General features: G+C 31.5%; 1 protein-coding gene and 1 non-coding gene across 2 annotated transcripts; both read right to left on the bottom strand.

Moving 5' to 3' along the window:
* Window positions 1-1,767: 1,767 nt before the first annotated feature.
* Window positions 1,768-6,318, bottom strand: LOC109184622 (serine/threonine-protein kinase STY8-like). The gene is made up of 12 exons (XM_019334654.1): window positions 5,576-6,318; window positions 4,313-4,387; window positions 4,092-4,187; window positions 3,796-3,881; window positions 3,598-3,718; window positions 3,366-3,445; window positions 3,178-3,240; window positions 2,959-3,080; window positions 2,784-2,869; window positions 2,553-2,674; window positions 2,360-2,471; window positions 1,768-2,139 (listed from the first exon to the last, which is right to left on the bottom strand). The coding sequence occupies exons 1-12, from the start codon at window positions 5,906-5,908 to the stop codon at window positions 2,035-2,037; spliced, it is 1,401 nt and encodes a 466-aa protein (XP_019190199.1). The 5' UTR covers window positions 5,909-6,318; the 3' UTR covers window positions 1,768-2,034.
* A 13,769-nt stretch (window positions 6,319-20,087) lies between these two features.
* Window positions 20,088-20,182, bottom strand: TRNAY-GUA. Its single transcript has 2 exons — window positions 20,146-20,182; window positions 20,088-20,123 (listed from the first exon to the last, which is right to left on the bottom strand). It is a non-coding gene; the product is annotated as a tRNA-Tyr (tRNA).
* Between the last annotated feature and the right edge of the window lie 3,620 nt (window positions 20,183-23,802).

Genomic DNA, 23,802 nt, shown 5'->3' with positions numbered 1-23,802 from the left:
TTGGTTATGAAATCATCAGATTTTTTATTGTCGTTTAATTTTTAAAGAAGACAATTAAAGGTCAATGACAAACACTATCAATGTAGTTTAGAGTTAGAAATTTCAATGGTCTCAAAATTTTGATTTGTAGTGACTCTGAAAATTATAATTCAACTACTAATGTAGTTTACTAAGTCCTTAAGATTTTGTAATTTTAAATACTTTGTGTTAAACTTATAACATAATTTATTATTTTTAGTAATTAATAATCTTAAATATCAACTCTTAATTTAATTACAAAGTATTATGTTCATAACTTTATTGTAGCAAATCAACATAATTATTAAATAATAACTTTACAAATGAATAAACTTCATATTTCCTTTTTTATAATTTTATATATGAAATTTAGTATTTAGTAATATTATAATAATTTTAATAACATAGCATAATTATAATATTTTAAATCTTTAATCCGTGCATCGCACGGGTACCATACTAGTTAAAATTGAAACACCAATTTAAAAAATGCTAAATTACCAATAGCCAACATATGGAGAACATAGTACAAGATTAAGGTTCCAAATAATATAAAGGTTTCTTGTGGAGAGTGAAAAATGATGATTTATTGGTGAAGAGGAGAGTGGGCACGGCAACACATTATTATATTTTTAGTGAGGAAAGTTAATATATTTTTCGTGTTCTTCATCAATTGAATTTTTTGTTGAAATTGTCCGTATGAGTTTAGCTCACTGGTTTAGTAGACAGTATTTGGAAGAAGAAAATAAGATTCAAAATTCGATAGTTGCAGTGTGAAGATTTTGTCCAAAGTGAACAAATTATTTGTGCGCACCGACATTTGACCATATCTGCTGAGTCATTGAGTTAACTTGATTTACATCCCCTCACATACTCGTCGAGCCGGAGCGGGAGAGCCTTTGGAGTTCGGAATTCAACCTTTTGATAGAAGATTTTGTTGAAATTAATGAAAAGTATGTTAATGTCATGCCCCACTTCTAGGACATTAACCGGTCGTATCATTACGTGAAAACCTGTAACAATACGAAGCCTAACCATACATACCTTTCAGAACCTTCATAAAAACACTTGAATGAATAATAATTCCACAATCCAATATGGCAAAATATAAACAACTATTTCTTCCCAAAAACTTATCAAATCACCACTATTAAATATTACAATCAAGAGTAGTATGTACAAATCCCTAATATTTTCAAACATCAATCTTAGAGCTCCAATGATAAACCCAACTCAAAAAGAGTGAGATATGAAGGTCAAACTCACCTAGAATACTCCAATAACTTGAGACCTATGTTTGAAGATGATGGAGATCAAAGCTTCAAGGTTTTTCCTTTCCCTATCTCTCTAGTCAATCTCCCTTATCTTCTTTTAAATGAGACGTTTATCCAAGACCAAGTGATTCCTTAACGTTTAAGGGTAAGGAAGTGTAATTTAGTAATTTTATCCAATATCAAATTTTAATAAGTTTTGACTTATTAACCTCATTTAATAAACATAGATGTATTTTCATTTCTAAGATATAGTGGGTATGTATTTCACTTAAACTCTAGAAAGAGACAAATTTAACAAGCAATAGTTTCCATTAAAAATGTAAAATTTTGATACAAGCTGCTTGCAATATATATATACATATATATATATATATACATATATATATATATATATATATATATATATATATATATATATATATATATATTGATACAAGCTAGAAAGAGAGAAATTTAAGAAGAAATAATTAGAAGGTATACAAAATGTAAGCACTCCATAAAATCACAATTATACAACAAAATCTACATTCATTATACAAGGCAAACAACCCATTATAGTTTCCTACATTACAGTTAATGGTTATTCTACATAAAAAAATACATGACATTAGGAGTTACAATTTCAGGGATGAGAATGTGAGATACATGTGAAAAAAAATTGAAAAAAAATGAAAATCTAACGAGATACATGACAAAGGCATGATACACACTTAAATCAAGAAAATCGAATATCAAGTAAGAGCTAAATGCCACGACCAGAACGAGATGACCGAGTTCTGCTACCTACGCTTGAACCGTCTTTCCTCCACATCGCCTCAAAGTTATGAAAGCATTTCAATGGTCTCACCTGTTTATATATATATAGGAATAAGTATTCACTCATTAAGAACTATAAAGAGCTATGGCAAACCAAAAGGCGTTGACTCGAGACTCGAGAAGAAAGGATTTTAGTCATTTAAGTATGAGGTCGGGGGTTCTTGCCCTCGGGAGACCCGTTCTCGGGTGGCACCCGACCAATCAATTCGGTTAATCTCATTTCATAGGATAAGAGGAGCTATGGCAATTACCTTCCAGTGCCTCTTGTGGCCAAATTTGTTGTATATGGACTCCAGCCTGGGTATAATTTGCTTGAACGTAGGCCGTTGGGATGGCTTCTCGTTCCAACATTCCTCGATTAACCTGAAAAGTCACGGATAACCATCGAGTGAAAACAAGTTTAAAACTTTCCTCTCGAGGATAGTGATACAATGCGACACTCACTCTTTAAGCCCGTGGGCATAAAACTTTGCAGATGCTTTAAAAGGCGGGCGCTGTTTCGCAGCATATGATTTAGGCACTTCATTGTCTTTCTTTGCGCGAAAAGGAGGACAGCCTTCGATCATCTAAACCACAGCAACACGACAAAGATCAACTTATCAAGACAAAAGTTCATCCCGAGTAGTTATTATATAAAGCTGAACTTGTTACTTGTCAAAGTATACGAAAGTTCACCTCTTGTAAGATTAAAGCAAAGGAAAAAACGTCCACTTTGGTATCATACTCTTCGTTTTTGAAAACCTCTGGAGCTACATATCGACCTAGTCATTTAAACCGGGGAAATGGTTAGACAAGAATTCAGAAGAATGAAGAGTTAAACAAGAAATCTCGAAAAGCTAATAGCACTCACAAGAAGTCTCGTCACATGCCAGGGGTCTGTCCTCTCTAATAACCCGGTTTGTAACTTTCACGAGCTTGCTAACTCCAAAGTCAGCGACTTTCAGATGCCCAGTATCATCCCGCAAAACATTTCTGTTACGTAGCACAAAACATAGGCAAACAACAAAATACTTAGAAACATAAATTTGAGATTGGAATTCAAGGACAGAATTATTATGGAAAACCATACGAGGGCTCTAGATCACGATGAATGATTGCCTCGGGTTTGTTTTCATGCAAATAGTTCATCCCCCTGGAAGACCAAAAATAACTCATTAAAGACATTATTTACGAGACTGGAATAACATAGCTAATGTTATATATATGTATATACATAATCACAGATTGATATTTGATAATAGCAGAGTCGTAACGAACCTTGCAATGTCCATTGCAAATCTAAGAGCTTTTGTAGGCCTAAGTGGCCCATCAGTATCCAGAAAGGTACGCAAATCACCCTGGAAACAGATATCAAGAACATTACTTCAAATTACAGTTTAAGCCAAACAATCCAAGAGAAAACGCCCTTTGAAATGACAATTAAGAAATGATTTTTTTTTTATAACACTCTCTCGGGTAGTGTCAAAAGCTAGCCGAGAATAGTGAATACCTTTGGTAAATATTCCATCACTATCATCATCGGGCTGCTCTGGGTTACAGCGCCAAGAAACTGAACCACATTTGGATGTCGAATTTTCTGAAGAAGCGTAAGCTCGTCTATAAATGCCTTCCTGCATTAATCCAAAATCGGAACACATAAATCTAAGCAATAGCGGGAAGGTGAAAAAAAACCCGAAACCTGACTTACACTTTCTCCTCGTCAGTAATCACTTCCTCTCCAAACTTTTTGACGGCAACTTGTGTTCCCCGCCACGAGGCTATGTGAAATGTTCCCTACAACATCATCAATTCTGTTTAGCAAAACGTTAATAAATGATACTGGAAATAGATGTATGATCTTATCATACTACTACAACAAAATCATTTCAAATATATCAGCAAACAAATTATGATACGCAATTCCTGTACAAAAAGCCAAGACAGAATATAAGAAATAACGGTAAAACTATATAGGGCTGCAAGAGTGAAAGTATGCAGTAGTACCTTGGACAATTCAATGCTATTAGAGAAGTCAAGCTCATCTGGACAAATCTCATATTCTGGAACTTGACGGGCATTTTTTACTTGTGTGGGAGCCACCTGCATGAAAATATCAGTTCAAGAAGATTCCGAAAGAAAAGTAACAACAGGTTGAACGAGTCTTATGATCAAATGCATTATCCAAATGCACTGATTGGTAAAAACAGAAAGAAAAGTATTCTCACCGGAGGCCTTGCACCATGTTTCTCCAGTAGCTTAATCATGTCGTGGTTTTTATAATGTACTGCATCTGCCAGAGGCTGTTCAAGCAAAATTAGAATGAGGTGAAAAATTACATCCACTCCACCTACTAGGATACAAGTAGCACCACAGATTAAAAGATATTCTTTCATAGTAAAGAGACGAGTAAAATGGAAGCTCCATAAAACACATATTTCAAGCTATTCCTATAATAATTACACAAATAAATATACGAGAAACACCCAATCCTTGCCCATAATCTACCACTCAGCCCAGGAACCAACTGAGGTGCCCGTGCGGGCAAAAACACCCAAACCCCAATAGAGACTAGACTTCTACTCACTGCGCACAAAGAGCCCCCTCATTTTGAGACCACTCAACCCAGGAACCAACTGAGGTGCCCGTGAGGGCAAAAACACCCAAACCCCAATAGAGACTAGACTTCTACTCATTGAACACAAAGAGCCCCCTCATTTTCATAGGTTGCTCCAGGGCCGGATTTTAGGTTTTTGGGGCCCTGTTCTGGTAAATAACTGAGGCCCTCCAAAATCATAATTTTTAATATGCAAGTTTCGAACCTTTAACCTCCCAGTAAAAATACAATAAATACACATTACTATCATCTCTTCATAGAACCTTTTAAGTTTAATTGAAAACTTTTAATTTTTATATCTAAACTAGCTCAGTAAATATTAAATATTGGACCTCTAAAATTTGGGGCCCCTCTAAAACTGGGGGCCCTGTGCGGTAGCCCAGCTTGCACAGCCTAAAATCCGGCCCTGGGTTGCTCCCACACTGCCACTGGCGAAACACCCAATCCTTGCCCATAATCTACCACCAAGCCCAGGAACCAACTGAGATGCCCGTGCAGGCAAAAACACCCAAACCCCCATTTTGAGAGATTGCTCCCACACTGCCACGGATGAGACTCGATCTTTGGTCTCTTGTGACAAATTAAATTTCATCTATGTGACCAGTTGAGCTACTCATGCGGGCTGAAACACCCAAACATGTTTAGGTCATTAGGTGTCAATCTGATGAAAATCTGTTTTTAGTTGTATAAATCTGAGAAAGCTGGTTTTCTCCAAGACTAAGCACTACCCCTCCTAAGCATTGATAGAGACAATATAGCAGTGGCATACAACATAAAACTTGTATTGATATAAACAATAAAGAACAGCTCAAAAATCAAAACTACTCCATATAATCAACAGTAAGAAACCACAGAGTAGTTCCAAGAATTATACCGTGCTACCCCACCGGTCCTTGGGATCAACTTGAGCACCATTATCTAGCAACATCTGGGCAACATCCGTGAATCCCTGGCAAGCAGCCACATGGAGGGCAGTCCGGAAATCTATATCAGGAGAATTCACATCGATCCCAGACTCCAAAATCTCCTTAATCCCCTCCAAATCACCCTCATTTGCCGAGTACATCAACCTCACCCTTGGATCAATATCCAAAACCCCATCATCCTCACCATCTTCCTTCCCATCTAACCACTCATCCACAATCTTATCTGGTGCAAGGGATGACTGCTTCCCCAGTGTGAACCTCACCGGAGTCTTTTGCTCCATCTCAAGAAAATGCAAAAGGCAGGGCCACAACCCCCAAACTTTCAAGATTTTGAAATCTGTAAACTATTGAAAATAGTTGACTAAGTTGAGAGTCAACCCAAGTACCCAACTTCGGATCTTGAAGTTCTGATCTGGGTTTTCTTCTACTCTATAGAAATTCACAAGAGGGTATAATCAAGAACCAAGATTTATAGAGACAGAGAACTTAATCTAGCTGTTATGTACATATATATAGAAAGGGTTTTAGGAAAGGTATTGAGTTTTGGGAGCTTTTAAAACCCAACGTTGACAATTGCCAGCCTTCTAGGGAACGAAGGAGCGTGTAATCGCGGGTACGAGGAAGGTGGACCAGTAAAATACACGGTGACGACGCAATGAAGCTAAAAGCCTATAGCGTTGTACCGACGAATCTTTCATTACCAAGAAAATATAAGGCATCATTGCATTTATAACAGAAATACGGAGTATGTTTTCTTTCTTCTTTTTTTAGTAAATTCACATATAGCTAATAAATTTTGGGTAGACCGGGCAATTTGTGTCGTGTATACGGGTTGGTTAACAATCCACACGAACACGATAAAAAAACTAAATACGGGTACGATACGTTAACGGGTTCAAATTTTTAACAGGAACATAATTTTTTAACGGGTTAAATAAGTTGACATGATAGAGTGATAGACACATTTTGTTAACAGGTTTTAAGTCGTATCGACACTATATGACACAAAATTTGTTTAAACTTGTTAAATCTATATATATATATATATATATATATATATATATATATATATATATATATATATATATATATATATAAACAAAAATTTAAAGTTAAGTTATATAATTAAAAAAAAAAACTACAAATTCAATCCATCAACGGATGAGAAACGCTGTCCGTCCACGTGTCCCAGATCGGATGAGAAAAACTTATTTAAAAAATAACGCGGTGATATTTTCGTAAATAATTGAACTTTGAAGTGCAAGTAAATTGTGTTGAAAGTGAAGTAATAGTTTCATATAGTGCACTTAAGTGCAAGTAAAATGTATTACATGTGTATATAAAATGTATTACAAGTGCAAGTAAAATGTACACTGAGCATCAATATTAAGCGCACCTAAAGTTATCATTAGTTGCACCTAACGTTATTATTAAGTGCACTGATGTGAAAGACCTTATCATTAGGTGCACGAATGTAAACATGGTAAATTACTTGCACTTGTAAGTGATTTTATTTGCACTTTTTACTTGCAAATGTGCACCAGTTACTTGCACTTGTAAAACATTTTATGTGCACTTGTAACACATTTTACTTGCACCAAAATTCGAGTTATTTACGAAAATACTGCCGCGTCGTTTTTTAAAAAATTACATCTGATTTGTTGATCTGGACACGTGGACGGCTGTAAGTGGTTCTTATTTCTCTCCTGGACGATCGTTCTCTCATGGTTCTTATTTCTTAAATGTCACGGCTGTATATGAAGTGGTTCTGGTGTGGAGATGCTCCTAGGTGAAATATGGAGTTAGATCTGAGCCGTTGATCAAATATAGATCAACAGCTCAAATCATTGATTTTTTTTTTTTTTAAATGCATCCTCAATTCAAGAAACAAACTGTAAAAATGGTGCACCTTAAAAAGGAAAATAACGCACCTTACGAATTGAATGAAAACAAAGCACATTAAAAAGAAAAACAACGCACCTTTAGAAGGAAAACCACGCACCTAAAGCTTTAGATCAACGCACCTTACGAAGGAAAACAACACACCTTAAGAAAGAAAATCACGCACCTTAAGCACACAAATCATGCACCTTAAGAAGGAAAATTATGCACCTTAAATTTGTCTTAGATACAAAATTATCAAATTGTCACCGCGTTTTCTTTTAATCCTTGTTAATCCTAGACGTTAATCTTGGAAAGATCAATGACTCTCATCTCACCCACGTTCACACCTGAGCACATCATCCGCATTTAAACCGTATTATATATATATATATATATATATATATATATATATATATATATATATATATATATATATATATATATATATATATATATATATATATATATATATATATATATATATATATATATATATATATATATATATATAGATTTTGAATCCGGTGCAACCCCCCAATTAGGTGAGTTCGTGAGCACCGATCCTGAACATTCATTTTAATATTTTAACGGTTAGTATTTATTGTTTGTTTTATTGGTAAATGGATGGTATTGAATATAATTAGGGGTAGTGATGTAATTTTTGCAATGCATTTATTTCTTTCCGTTGAAATATATGGTTAAATATTATATTTCCTTATAGGTGGTGGTGGTATTTGTGTAGAATTTGTATTCATCTAAGCGATTCATCTCCACAGAAAACGCAGAAGAGGAATCGTCGCCAAGTAGCTTCAACTCCGTCACTCAACAGCTTCTTCTCCGTCACCCAGCAGCTAATAAATTAGTTCTAATCTCCTTTGAGACTTTCAAAAGTTTGTAATAAATTAGGTAAAGTGGTTATAGATTATAATACATTGCTAACCAATTTACACTACAATTAATAAATTCTATAGAGTTAATACCCAAAATTGTCCTCGACTATAGTGGTTTTTCTCAATTTCGTCCTAAACGACTTTGGTGACCTAATATAGTCTTAGATTTTTGTGTTTCGCTCAATTTAGTCCTCTATTTGTTATTCCGTCAAATTGGTGTTAAATAAGGGACAATTCAATAACATCAATATTGACCTCTCTTTACTTTCAACCTGCGAAGTGAGAAATCTCTCTTTCTTATACGAATTACACCCAGAGTTACTCTCAGACCTACGAATCAAATTTTATATTCGCAGCTTTAGAAGTGATTCTGGGAGTAATTCGTATAAAAAAAAAAAAAAGAGGGATTTCGCACTTCACATGTCTATGAATAAAGAGATGTCAATATTAAAATTACTGAATTGTCTATTTATTTAACAACAAATGGACAGAATAACAAATGGAGGACTAAATTAAGCAAAAACACAAAAGTCTGTGACGAAATTGAGTAAAAACACAAAACTCTGGGACTACATTAAGTCACCAAAGTCATTTAGGACAAAATTGAGAAAAACCACTATAGTCGAAGACATTTTGGGTATTAACTCAAATTCTATATAAATGTGTAACACTTTTTATATAATTATTGGGTAGGAAAGTATGAATAGATTTTAATAATCACAAGTATTTAAGAATGCAAAATTTGAAGGAATTGGATGATGTGGGGAAGGAGGAATTGAGCAAAATGGCAATGGATATTTATTGGCACAAGTTGCGTTCAACAAATGGGGATAAGCATTAGTAGGGTAAAACGGTAAAGTACCAATTAAATAATTTGGATATTTGACTCTACCAAAAAAATTTGGATATTTGAATATTCAATGAATGCAATTAATTAGCAAAGCTAACTTACAACTCAGCCGCAGCCATGAAAGGTTCTCACATGATTCATCTCATTGGCACAGATATATATTGAAGGAGATAGACGACTTTTTGCACATGATGAATATCATTTTTTTTTATTTTCGGAAAGGCAAAAATAGTCTCTACTCGAATATATATTTTGGATAGAGTATGGCTCTGTTTGGCAACACTAAGCTAGGAGCTTATAGCTTATTTTAAGCTACTAATAAGCTATAAGCTTTGTTTGGTAATGTTCCCAAAATAAGCTCCTAGCTTAAAATAAGAGCTTATTTTGGAACGCTACTTTAGGTAGCGTTTCAAAATAAGTTACTAGCTTCCTAACTTTTTTTCCATATTTACCCTTATTATTTTAAAGTAATGACATATTTTAACCTCATGAATTAAAACCCTTTCTCTTCCCCTATTCCAACTTTCACGTCAATCCCTTCATCTTATTATTATTATTATTATTATTATTATTAATGTTATTTTTAAATTAGCAATATGGCTTCAACCAATGACAATATTGGTATTTCATTATGGAATGCTAGATCATGATCATGCTAATAGCTTTATTTTAAAAAATATTTACTGTTTTGGAAGACGAACTGTTAAATTTTAATATGTAAACAAACTAATTTAAATTTTATGAAGATGTCCTTTTTAGTCTTTTTACATTTATCAGCTTATCAAAAAGCTAATTTTACCAAACACTTTCAATCATAACAGCTAGCTTAACACCTCTTCAATTTTCAGCTCCGAGCTTATAGCTTTTTAGCTTTCAGCTCCTTTTCAGCTATCAGCTCCTAGCTTATAGCTTTTGAGCTAGGTTTGCCAAACAGAGCCTATATCTCATAATTCTAGTTGATAAGGATTACAAAGAGATAAATCAATTTAAATTATTTATAATTGATCAGCTTAAATTATGAAGGGAAATACTGAAATAGACAGCTCCATATGAATGTCATCTTAAATCTTGATCTTACATTTATTATTATTGGGGAAATTAATGGGCACCTCCATATGAATGTCCTCTTGAATCTTGATCTCACTGAAATAATTATTATCACATGAAGTCGTACGTTAAACTCCTCCATATTTGCATTGCATGTGTGAAGTATATTAGTTAATATAAAGACAAAACTATAATATACAACCCTAAACAATTAAAATTTCTATTAATATATAACTTCAACTTGCTTGATTACAAAAGTTTTGAGACGAGAATGAATTTGTTCAATCAGCCACATTCATAAAGAATCTAATTATATATGGTAACACGATAACCCTCATCATAGTTTACATACTTTTGAGAGTTTCCTAAAGAACTTAGACCTAGTATTTTTTTCTTTTACTGATATTATAAATGTAACTTTTTTTAGATTTTTGTAGTCTTTATAAATTGACACTTTGTTAAGAAATTAACTAAAACTATAAGCTTGTGAAAAATGAAAAAAATCAGTAATATTCATATAAAAATTTAAAATACTGAAATCAGAATGTATTATTATTATTATTATTATTATTATTATTATTATTATTATTATTATTATTATTATTATTATTATCATTTCAGTAAAAGAATTATTATTATTATTTTTATTATTATTATTATTAACTCCCCCATCACGTGCTCAGATTCTAATTTTCCAACTTTTGCTGCCCCTTCATTAAGATAGAGTAAATACCGGCGGAGGTCCTCTGACTTTGTTGGCAGTGCCACTTTTAGTCCTCAATTTTTAAATCAACCACTCTTAGTCCTCTTACTTTTTGTTTCTAGTCATCTATGGTCCTTCCGTTAAACTTGATCATCTAATGTCGTTTTCTCAAGGATAATTAAGTCATTTCATAATTAATTTATTAATTATTATGTTTGTCGAGTCATACCGAGATATCCCGATGTCGTTTTGGCACAATCTTTGTACCAGCTTTTGTACGCCATTTTGATTCACGAGTTGGTTTTGTACACGTTCATAGCTGGGAAACCATTGTTTGACTATTCTGATGAGGAAATTAAGCATAATAATTAATAAATTAATAATGAAATGACTGAATTATCGTTTAGAAAACGACATTAGATGGTTAAGTTTAACGAAAGGACCATAGATGACTAGAAACAAAAAGTAAGAGGACTAAAAGTGGTTGATTTAAAAGTTGAGGACTAAAAGTGACAGTGCCATCAAAGTCGGAGGACCTCCGCCGGTATTTACTCATTAAGATATTATTTATATCTGACAAATCAGACTGTCAAAGCACCAAATGTACAATTACCTCAAACATCAAAATTCTCAACACCTCAAAATTGTACTAAAATGTCAAATGAAATCTTGTCAAGTGGCCAGCCTCTTAGGGGGTGTTTGGTTGGATGTAATTTGGGTGTAATTGAATTACAATTTTGTGGAAGGTTCAATTACGCCGTTTGGTTGGAGGGAATTGCAATTCCATCGAATTGCAATTCCCTCCAAATGCTGAATTGCAATTCATACCTCCCCCCTATGAATTACAATTCGGTGTTTTGATGGGAGAAAAAAATGTAGTGTGAAGACCATTTTACCCTCCAATATTATTTTGTCTTATTAGCTTTACTTCCTTCTTTCCTTGTTTCTTCTTCCCCATTCATCATCCTTTCCTTTCTTTTTTATTTTCCCTTATTCTTTCGACTATTCTGTTTCTTCCCCATTCTTTTTTCTTTCCTTTTTGTTTTCCTTTCGTCCTCTTCCTTATTCTTTCCCCTTTCTTTTTTCTTTCTTTTCGTCCTCTTCCTTATTATTTCACATTTTTACGTATTATTATTATTATTATTATTATTATTATTATTATTATTATTATTATTATTATTATTATTACATAAGGGCATTTCAGTCATTATATCACTTATTCCCTTTTAATTCCATGCCTTGTTCCCGCATACCAAACATTGTAATTTAAATTCCTACTTTATTCCCACCTGCATACCAAACAATGTAATTCGAATTCCTACTTTATTCACACCTTATTCTTTACCCACCGAATTACTATTCCTTTCCACCCTAATTCCTTCCTTCCAACCAAACACCCCGTTAGGGCATCCTCAATAGTTGAAGATTTTACCCCAGATTTTTGTGGGTCCCAACATCCACTATCTCACTCAATTACAAAATCTCTTTTTCCCATTAGTTTTAAGTTTTTCACAACTTTTGGTGGACCCACCATTTTATCTCCATATTTTAATTATTTTTTTATTTATTATCATTCTAGAAATTATAATTATAAATTTGATAATATTATTATTGATAATTAAGAATTTTAATTTAATTAATAAATATAAATTTAATAATAATATAAAAAATAAAATAATAATTAAAAAACAAAAATGTTAACCAAATAAATTTTTTTTTTAAAAAAAAAAAACAAGAAGCTGGTCGTTGCATTTGCAACGGCCAGCAAAATAAAACAAAAAAATATATATATAAAAAAAAAAGAAGATCTTCAATTGGGAGTGGCCGCCAGCTGGTGGCCACTCTCAAATCTTGGCCCATGCGGGTCACTGTCTAACCCCTTTTTTTAAAAAAAAATACTGACAAGTTGCTGACAAAATGTGGGGGTGTTGCAGGAGAAAATTTTCTCCAAAATGCAACACCCCCATTTGATAAAAGTTAGTTGGGTTAGATTTTATTGTTCCAAAATCTCCAAAGATTCTCCTATTGGAGATGTCCTTAAAGAGAATTTCATAACCGAAACGTCACTGGTTGGATGGAGAATTTTTTTAATTTCGAACAAGTTTTTCTCAAACATCATACGCTCTACTGAAATAGATTTCGCGAAAAACTAGCTATATCCGATCTTGGTTGGCCTTTCAGCCCTAGCCACAATTCATTATTGTATTTTGAGGAAAATATATTCTTTGCTCAGCATTGGTATTTTGTTTTCTATAGACATTGGAGACAATTTATCAATTGATAGGACAATTTTATTTTGCTACTCCGTATTATAGAACTTTTTTAATTACTCTTAGACTAAAAATGTATTATAATTTATTGAGTGACTCTCCTGTACGTGAGACCATCTCACATATCCTTATCCGTAAAATTAATTGGATTAGGGTTACACTTGTGTGAGACCGTCTCACGGATCTTTATCTGTGGGACATGTTGGATCAAGTCGAGTCAATATGAAAATATAAGGCAAAAACTTGTGTGAGACCGTCTCACCAGTCTCAATCTGTGAGACGTGTCGGATCTTTAATTAATAAGGTCAAAGATCCGACTCATTAATTAAAGATCCGACGCGTCTCACGGATTGAGACTCGTGAAACGGTCTCGCACAAGTATTACCAAAAATATAATGCTTTTACTGAAAATGTAATACTAATTAGGAATAAAGTTTTTGTTACTTATAAGAAAAAATGTAATATTTTTTAGAGTAAATACCCAAAATGGTCCCTCAACTATAGCTAAATTCACAAATTGATCCTCGACTTTCAATTTTAACCAATTAAGTCCTTAACTTTGCAATTTTAACACGATTTGGTCCTTCGAACACTTCTGCATTAACGCTCGCGCCCGCGCCGTCATCGACCATCTCCAGAAGAACCTGCAGCTCTCATCGGAGCACATAGAGACCTCCAGGATGACGCTGCACCGGTTCGGAAACACGTTGCCTTCTTCACTCTGGTACGAACTCAACTACATTGAATCCAAAGGGAGGATGAAGAAAGGCAATAGGATTTGGCATATTACTTTCGGCGGTGGATCCAAATGTAACAGTGCGGTCTGAAAATACAACCGGAACCTTAAAAAATCGACGATGGACCATGAAATTACATATATATCCTCAAAAATTACAGTCAACAAACTGTCAAATAGACGGAGGACCAAATCGTGTTAAAATTGCAAAGTTAAGGACTTAATTGGTTAAAATTGAAAGTCAATGACCAATTTATGAATTTAGCTATAGTCGATGAACCATTTTAGGTATTTACGTACTCTGTTTTTTAGGACAAATGTAATACTTTTAAATCAAAATGTAAAAGTATTACGTTTTTCCATATAAGTAATAATTGAAGCATGTGCCCCATCTCAACTTAAAGCCTAAGCTGATAGGTGGATAGCATATTTATGTTATATATATATATATATATATATATATATATATATATATATATATAATTGAAGCATGTGCTCTATCTCAACTAAAAACCTAAGCTGATAGGTGGATTGCATATTTATGTTTTATATATATTACTAGTAATTGTCTCGTGCGATGCACGAACTATTATTAATTTAACAAATTTACCAATTAAAATTTTGACATCCTCTGAATTACCAAAGAAAGTAATGGTTGTGGAAACAGAAAAACGTACTTGAGTTCTTGAGCTCATAATTAGTTTTATTTAAAATGTAAGTATAACTATACAATGTAATATTTAATTTTTTTTTTTTTGAAATAAAAGGCTAATTCATTAATCATAAACAAAAATGTTTGCAATACAGATCGTTAGAATGACAGTGCGTTCTTTACAGTCAGACATAGAAATAAATTTCCTAGCAATGTTATAGAAAACTTTGATCGCGGACTGTTTTATAAATTTGAAGCCGAAGTTGTTGAATGAACTCGGTGCTTCTTCACAGATCTGGTCAAACATAGCCAAGTCTGGCTCTGATGTGACCATTTTATCATTCCATGTTTATGAAGAGAACTCGCCAAAGAAACGAGAGGAAAACTCGCCAAAGAAACGAGAGGGAAACACTCGCCAGAGAGACGAGAGAAAACAAACTAGTCAAAGGAACAAAGGGATAACGTAGAACCAAAAGAAAACAAAATAAATGAAAAATATGATAGAAAACCTGTCAGATCTGGAGAGTCTCTGACGCCTTCTCTGAAAAAACGATCGGAGATAATCTGAGATCTAACGCTTATTCCTAAAACAGTCAGAGGATGGAGTCTACTAATGGCACCACCAGCTCAACCCTCTATTAGAGCGTCAGCCGGAGGATGGAGTCGCAGGGCCTTTACAGATGAAAAAGGGAGAGAAAGCAGTTGTTTGGAGAAGAAAGCAGTAATATTTAATATTTTTAAAAGTTTAATTATGCTATTATTATGTTGATTTTAAAGTTGATTGTTACTTGTATTATTATTTGAATTTGAATTTCTTTTTGAAAGGAATTTGAATTTGAAACAACTACTTTAATTATATAACTAATGTATTTAAATAAAACTTGTAAATAAAATATCAGGCAATATTAGTCGAAAATCTCCACCAAAAACTTATTCATTTGAAAAAATTATTTATGTAAGAACTATATTTATTTTATATCTAGTTTCTCCTCTTTATATATGTGGACTCAAATTAATTATAATTGAGGTTGAAATGAATATATACACAAATTATATTAAATATAAAACTTTACCAATAAATTTGAACACAATAAACTTTTTTCCATACTTCAGTATGCTTTAATATATATAGAGATAGAGATAGAGATAGAGATAGAGATAGAGATAGAGATTGAGCTATAATAATAAAGTATAATTTATAAAATATAAATACACATAATAACTTCAAAAATATATGTATAAATACATATACCCACATAATTAATGCATTCATACTTGCTAATCTTGTTTTTATCAAAATACATTCACACTTTGGAGAGAAAATTTTGTTGCTAGATTCTGTTTTATTATATATAAATATAAAAAGATAAAAAGATATGCTCAACACGCCCCTCACGTGTGTCCCGATTACTTTTGATAGGCTGATTCGAATCCTTGACCTTTGGCATGTCGCTGATACCAAATTGAAGCATGTGTTTCATCTCAACTAAAAGCCTAAGCTGATAGTTGGATTCCTCATTTATGTTTTATATATATTATATGCTCAACAGTAATAAACATTTTATTCCTTATTAGTATTATATTTTCCAGTATAAGTATTTGATATTGACTCGACCCGTCTCACGGACTAGGATCCGTGAGACGATCTCACCCAAGTTTTAGCCATTGGGTCACGATGAAAAATTAATATTTATACCAAAAAATGTAATACTAATCAGGAGCTGTTACTTATAACGGAAAGTGTAATACTTTTGAGGAAAAATGTAATATGTTTAAATCAAAATGTAAAAGTACTACTTTTTTTTTTTCGAAAGTACTACACTTTTCTTTATAAGTAACAAATATTTTATTCCATATAGTATTACAATTTTTCATTATAAGTATTACATTTTCATCTTCACCCGACTGATCTCACAAACAAGGATCTGTGACCTGGTCTCACAAAATATTTTGACTAATTTTTATTATATCATAACAAAATATATAGTTATAATATTTAAATAACATCAACGATACACATTCTCGTGAGGCTTCATATAAAGCAATGATTTATGAGTGATTAGATGAGGTAGCAACTAAAGTCTACTTAACTGACCTCGAAGATATAGTTGTACATCCACAAAGGAAAACATCCAGTCTGTGAATTTGTGGTTTGACATTATGGGGATCATGCATATCGCCAGCATATGAGTAACCGATCAATTGGGTGTCCTGGTTACTTTCAAAATAAAGACCGAGGTCTTTTGTACCTTGAGATGTCTAAGGATATGCTTTATCCCCTTCCATTGTCTTCGAGTTGAGGAGACACTACATCTAACAAGTAAATTTACTACGAAAGTAATATCTGGTCTAGTGCAATTAGCCAGATAGAGTAAAGCACCAATAACATTTAAATATGAGAGTTTAGGTCCTAGCACATCCTCACCATTCCCTTTAGGCCTAAATGGGTCTTTGTCTACTTCAAAGGACCGAACCACATAATCTGACTGGTGTACAAAATTTTCATCAGGGAGATTCTCGATTTGTAGGTTGAGACAAAACTTGATTTTATCCCAAATCTTTCATTTTGAATTCCAATTTTAAGCATGGACATGCTTCCACAAAATCCTTGTGTATCGCAATAATATTTATGTCATCAACATTGACAGAAATACACATTTAAGTCCAAAAAATCAAATATCTACATCTACAATCTACAATTCTAATAAGAGACAATAATGTTAGGCCCATAATTGAAACAAAAAAAATGTCGGTATTATTGTTTCTTAAAATGAATGGTTCATATTATTTTGATTTTAGTATTTTTTTTAATGATTTTCCTTATTTACCCTCTATTATATTATTTTCTTCTCTTAAATAACCAAAATTCCGTTAGTATAAACTTTAGTAACAGAATATTCCGTTAACTATTTAATATTTTTAACATACTCATTAATTTCTATAAAAAGGTCTTAGGTTCGAACACCATCACAGTAAGAGTTGGAATAATTGTTAAACATATACTACGAATATGTTAAAATGTATTAAAAATATATATAACATAAAATTTAACATAAACTTTGGTCAAATAATGAGTCCGACTAAATACATAACATTCAAGGTTAAGCATCAAAGATTATAAATCAAGAACTTTAAAAATCATTTGATTTTTATGCATTTGATTTTTAGGTTAAGTTTTTTTTTTTCGTTTAATTAATCTTCTTTTAATTATTTAGATCAGAACAAAACTTAATATTTCAATTATATTTTTACATTATTGGTATGATTTAGGTTGTTATGATATTAATATTTTTTGTATGTATTTTTATAATGGTATAATTGTGCATTACTTTACAAATATTATACTATTATTTTTTTATCAGACAAAATTGTTCTTACATCATTGTCAGACCTGCGCGACCTAACTACAAAGTTGTTATCATAAATATAATTATACCTGAACTCTAAAATGGTAGGACCATTTTCCAAAGAATTGACAATATTGACATTCCAATGGCTCCAATTGAACAAGTTTACACATCAGAATTTTATATTATCAATGCATGAAAACTTGAAAAGAAATTTGTAAGTTAATTTTTACTATATCATTATAACAATATCAATTGTAACTATATATTTTGAATTATTTATTATCATCCTCTATTGACAGTAATTGTAACAATTGTCATTGGCTAACTCTCAAAATAATTTGTCTCAACAACGAATGTAAATTTAAAAAAAAAAAAATCAATGATTTCATTATTGTTGATGAAAATTATGTATGCCAGTTTATTACACTTATTAAATTAAATAAACTAGTAGCTACAACAAAAATAATACATATGCATTTAATTAATTTAGAATTAGTTGTCTATAATGCATTTATTTAAGGAACTATTCATTATAAAAAATTTTAAAAGAGATATAATTTCATTAGTTATATTATCTTTATTTTCTATAATTCAAAGATTCATTACCTTCAAATTTATTAATTTATTATATTCACTATATTGTCCATTGTCTTCTTTTTACATTATCTTGTAATTAAATATCAAAGTTATAATACAAAATATGATATATATATATATATATATATATATATATATATATATATATATATATATATATATATATTTATTTATTTATTTATTTATTTATTTATTTATTTATTTATTTATTTATTTACCAAGTATTTTATACAAATATAATAAATATTAATATTTTGTTCAATACTTTCACATGATAACGTACGACACACATCTCACAACACATGAAAATGTAGGGGAAAAACTACCACTATCAACTATCAATAGATGCTTGTAGGATAAAGAGTTAGTAGTACAACTAAGATCTCATCATATATACACAACAAGGCAAATCTAAAGCTTCCTACACCATAATCTCATTGCACGACGAATCCATTGATGGTACCACCAGTAACCCAATTACACATGACACACTACCAAAAAAAATAAAAAATAAAAAAAGGACATGTACTAAAGATGAATACAATAGCAATGCAAACCAAAAAAGAATTAAGAGGAATTAGAGAAATTTAAACCAAAATAGTATTTATTTAGACTATCATTTTGAGACTAAGTATTTAGACTACCGTTATTACAAAGTTGTAAATATTTATTTTAGTGACAATATAATCAATCTCTCATATATTATCTTGCATTTATATACCTTAAATTACTAATTTAAATAAACAAATTCAATATTTATTTACTCATGCATAAACATCCCCGATATAATATTGTATTGATATACTTATTTAAAAATAATCATTGGACATTATTCCCATAAAAGAACTAGTTCATCTAATAAGAATTAAATGCCACGGCCAAAGCGAGATAACCGAATTCTACTATAAATAAAATAAGAAACAAAAAATTCGAGTATCCAACCGAATTCTAGCGTTTGTTTTGCACTTTGCATGATTAAAAGTTGAAATCCAACCTGCCCAATTCGAACCAGCAACCTAAGGATCACCTGTTCTGTAAACAACCAACTACAATCCTCTGCTCTACCAACTGAGCTAAGGTCGGTTGACATTAATTTTCAATATACAAATATATTATACTAGTTTGTAGGACATTAAAATTGAAACACCAATTTAAAAAATGCTAAATTACTAATAGCCAACATATGGAGAACATAGTACAAGATTAAGGTTCCAAATAATATAAAGGTTTCTTGTGGAGAGTGAAAAATGATGACTTATTGGTGAAGAGGAGAGTGGGCACGGCAACACATTATTATATTTTTAGTGAGGAAAATTAATATATTTTTCGTGTTCTTCATCAATTGAATTTTTTGTTGAAATTGTCTGAATGAGTTTAGCTCACTGGTTTAGTAGACAGTATTTGAAAGAAGAAAATAAGATTCAAAATTCGGTAGTTGCAGTGTGAAGATTATGTCCAAAGTGAACAAATTAGCTATATCCTCCAACCTGCCGGATTCGAACCAACGACCTAAGGATCACCTGTTAGGTAAGCAACCAACTACAGTCCTCCGCTCTACCAACTGAGCTAAGGTCGGATATTGTGTATTTTTGATATACAATTTTATAATACGGAGTACTATTTTGTATGACGTTAAAATAGAACACCAATTAAAAAAAAAATGATAAATTACTAATAGCCAACATGGACAACATAGTAGAAGATGAAGATTCCAAATAATATAAAGGTGTTCTTGTGGAGAGTGAGGTGAACTGGTGAAGAGGAGAGTGGGCACGGCAACAAATTATTATATTTGTAGCGAGGAAATTAATATATTTTTGGTGTTGTTCATCAATTATATTTGTAACCTTTTCTGACGGCTTGTTGGTCACGCCTTAGCTGAAATTTTATCGGTGCTCCGTCGGTGCATTGTTGACCTGCTATTGCATGTCACTATTACGATTTTGGGTCTTGATGCACTAAATTAATATATTAACGTGTCTAATTACAACTTTGAAAAGTTCAAGAGTCTAATTGACTTCTTACTTGAATGGTGTATTTAACCATTTTTCCCTTTTCTTTTCATTTTTTCATTTTTGAATCCATTGTTCAGAATTAGGATAGGGTAAGGGTAATATGTTTTATGACTACTATAAGATTCGAATCCAATAATAAGATAGCAAAAGTATGTACGCATATACACATGGTAATAAATTTCAAATTTGATAGTACATGCAGAGTATAGTAAAAAAGTCACCAGCTAAACGTAACCTAAAATTTGATTGTGAGAGGTATAATTTATTTAATTCTACCTTAGTAATCATCGTTTGTGTAATTGTGTGTGTATATATAGATTTTGAGTAATGATCTAACGGTTGTAGTTTAGAAGGAATAATTCTTGCCCCATGCCTTTGCCAAAATACAAATTCCTTATATCTTCATCACTATGAGACTAATCTAAAATCGACTTAAATTATATCTGTAAAGTTTCACTCTTATTTGAAGGACTAGTTTTTTACGCGCATTGCGCGATTGGGATAATGCCCAATGCTTTTTTTTAATAAGTACTTTAAAGTATATTAAGGCAGGATTATATTAAAATTGTTCATGCATAGATAATTGAAAGTTGAATTTGCGTATTTAAATAGGTAATTCTTCTCCCAAAGGTTGAGTCCCCAACCCCAAGGGCCCCCCACACTCCGACCCGACAGAGCATTGTGGGAAGTTGTAAATCACGGTGACTCAATGGTTCAGCAGACAGGGCCAAATGCTGATACGCACAAGGAATCTGCCCACTTTGGACATAATTCCCGCACTACCGCCGCCGAGGTTCAAACCTTCGTCTCTTCTCCCAAATACTACCCACTAAACCATTGAGCTAAGCCCGTGCGGGTTAAATAGGTAATTCTAAGTTTACAAATGCAAGATAATATAGTCAAGATTGATTATAATTGTCAATAAAATAATTGTATAGGTATAGTTGAAACCAAATACGGGACATAAGGGAGAACAAATAAAAATTAGGACATAAAATATTAAATATATACTAATATTGTTTGAGGAGATTCCAACATTAGGATTTGTGGTTAAGTTCTATTAAGACTTTAATATTAGAATTAGATTAATGGTGTAGTTATAATTCTATATTAGACTTTAATATTAGAATTAGACTAACGGTGAATTAACGGAAAAGTTAAATGCATAATCATATAATTAAGGATAAATTAGAAAATCTTAAAAGAAAAAATTAAAACCTGAACAATATGAATCATTCATTTGATTTAATAATTTGGAGGTCATTTTTTCTACCCAATGTTAATAATTAAATAAATTCGCTGGTCAAATCCGCTAACTGCTGATTGTCAAACAAGGACATTGCGAGGAAGTTCTCACTTTAATTTGTTGTGTGATTTGAATACTCTCATTGTCACAAAATCTCTCAAGTAGTTAATATGGTTGGCTTTATTAATTATATTTTTTTTTAATTTTTTCATGGTATTAATAAAATACTTGGTAAATAAATATATAGCATTATTTTGTATTATAACTTTGATATTTAATTAGAAAAATAGTGCACAAAAAAGATGATAGATAATGTAGTGAATATAATCAATTGATGAATTTGAATGTAAAAATTTTTACATTTGAGAAAAATAAAGACAATATAACTAATGAAAATATTTCTTTTAATTAATTTATTGATAATTAATAAATTTTTTTCACTGAATAAAGACATTGTAAGGATAATGTAGCGAATATAATCAATTAATAAATTTGAATATAAAGAATTTTTATATTGAAGAAAAATAAAGACAATATAACTAATAAAATTATTTCTCTTATTTAATTGATTGATAATGAATAATTCTTTTTTTTTTTTTTTGGAATAAAGGCATTGTGGACACATAATTCTAAATTAAAGAAATGCATATGTATTATTTTTTGTTGTAACTACTAAATTATTATTTATATAATTTAATAAGAGTAAAATAGAGTACTAATTATGCCAACTTTGATTGGGATGAGGTTCGAACCTAAGTCCTTTTTTTATTGAAATCAATGAGTAAGTTAACGGTGAACTAACGGCAATTCTTAAAATTTTAACGGAATTAGTAACGGTGTGTGGGTATTTTAGGAAATTTTAGTGTAAAATTTAAATCTGATCAATCTTTTAATTAATCTAAGCCATTCATTTGATTAAAATCTGTGACCGCCATTTTTTCTACCCATTATAGGCCTAACTCTCTTGGGCTCTTATTAGTATAGTAGAAAGAGTCTAACTCGGGTTCAAACTTCTGACCTTACAACAAACATAAAGATAATTATAATCATGATAACCGAACTTCAAAAAGAATTAGTCAAAAATAAGTGAGTAGGGGACTATTGACCTTTTGAAAAGAAACAAAAGTAAAAATTCAAAATTAGCCTAACAAAAACATGTTCAAATACTTTTATAAATTTATTGTCATGTGGATAATTGTTGTGAACTTGTGATAAGATTGAGAGGATTGGAAAGTCAATGTAATGCATATGAAATTCCATAAATTTTGTGAGGAAAATATCAAATATGGCCGAATGATATAAAAAAAAATAAAACATCACTAATTTGATCATGGAACATAATTAACGTAAATTATTCCCTGGTTTTGTGGCGGCTGCTCTCCTAAGATTTAGTAAACCTTGATTTAGTCCATGCAATATGGACTAGTGTTATTATTATAAACCTTTTTTTTTTTTTTAAAACGTTATTATTATAAACCTAAGATACCAAAGACTTGCAAGTTAAAAACAATAAAAAAGAGGTTCTAACTTTGCTTGAACATATTTAAATTCAAATCTTATAAATAAAATATCGAATGCTGATTAAATTAATTTCTCGTATGAAATTTAAGATACAAGAGGGAAGAATTATTTTTTACCCTCCACACAGCCAAAAAGTCAACACTGATGGCTAACTACAGCAGTTGGCAAATTATACCGTGCACCAGGACACACAATGCATTTTGCGCCCTGACCTAAAACGACATCATTTTGTATCTTTTCACGTGTCCTGCTGTTAACTCCTAAAAAAAAAAAGTCATGTTACGAATATATAGAATTGTATAATATAATAAACTGAATTTTATACCTGAAAACACAGAATTTCATAACTGAATACACATAATCTTTTTTGAAAGGATAATACACATAATCTAACATAATACACAGTACACATAA

This window comes from Ipomoea nil, unplaced genomic scaffold (genome assembly GCF_001879475.1).
Source record: "Ipomoea nil cultivar Tokyo-kokei standard unplaced genomic scaffold, Asagao_1.1 scaffold1266, whole genome shotgun sequence".
Classification (NCBI taxonomy): Eukaryota; Viridiplantae; Streptophyta; class Magnoliopsida; order Solanales; family Convolvulaceae; genus Ipomoea; species Ipomoea nil.
This window is presented reverse-complemented; position numbering and strand designations above follow the sequence as displayed.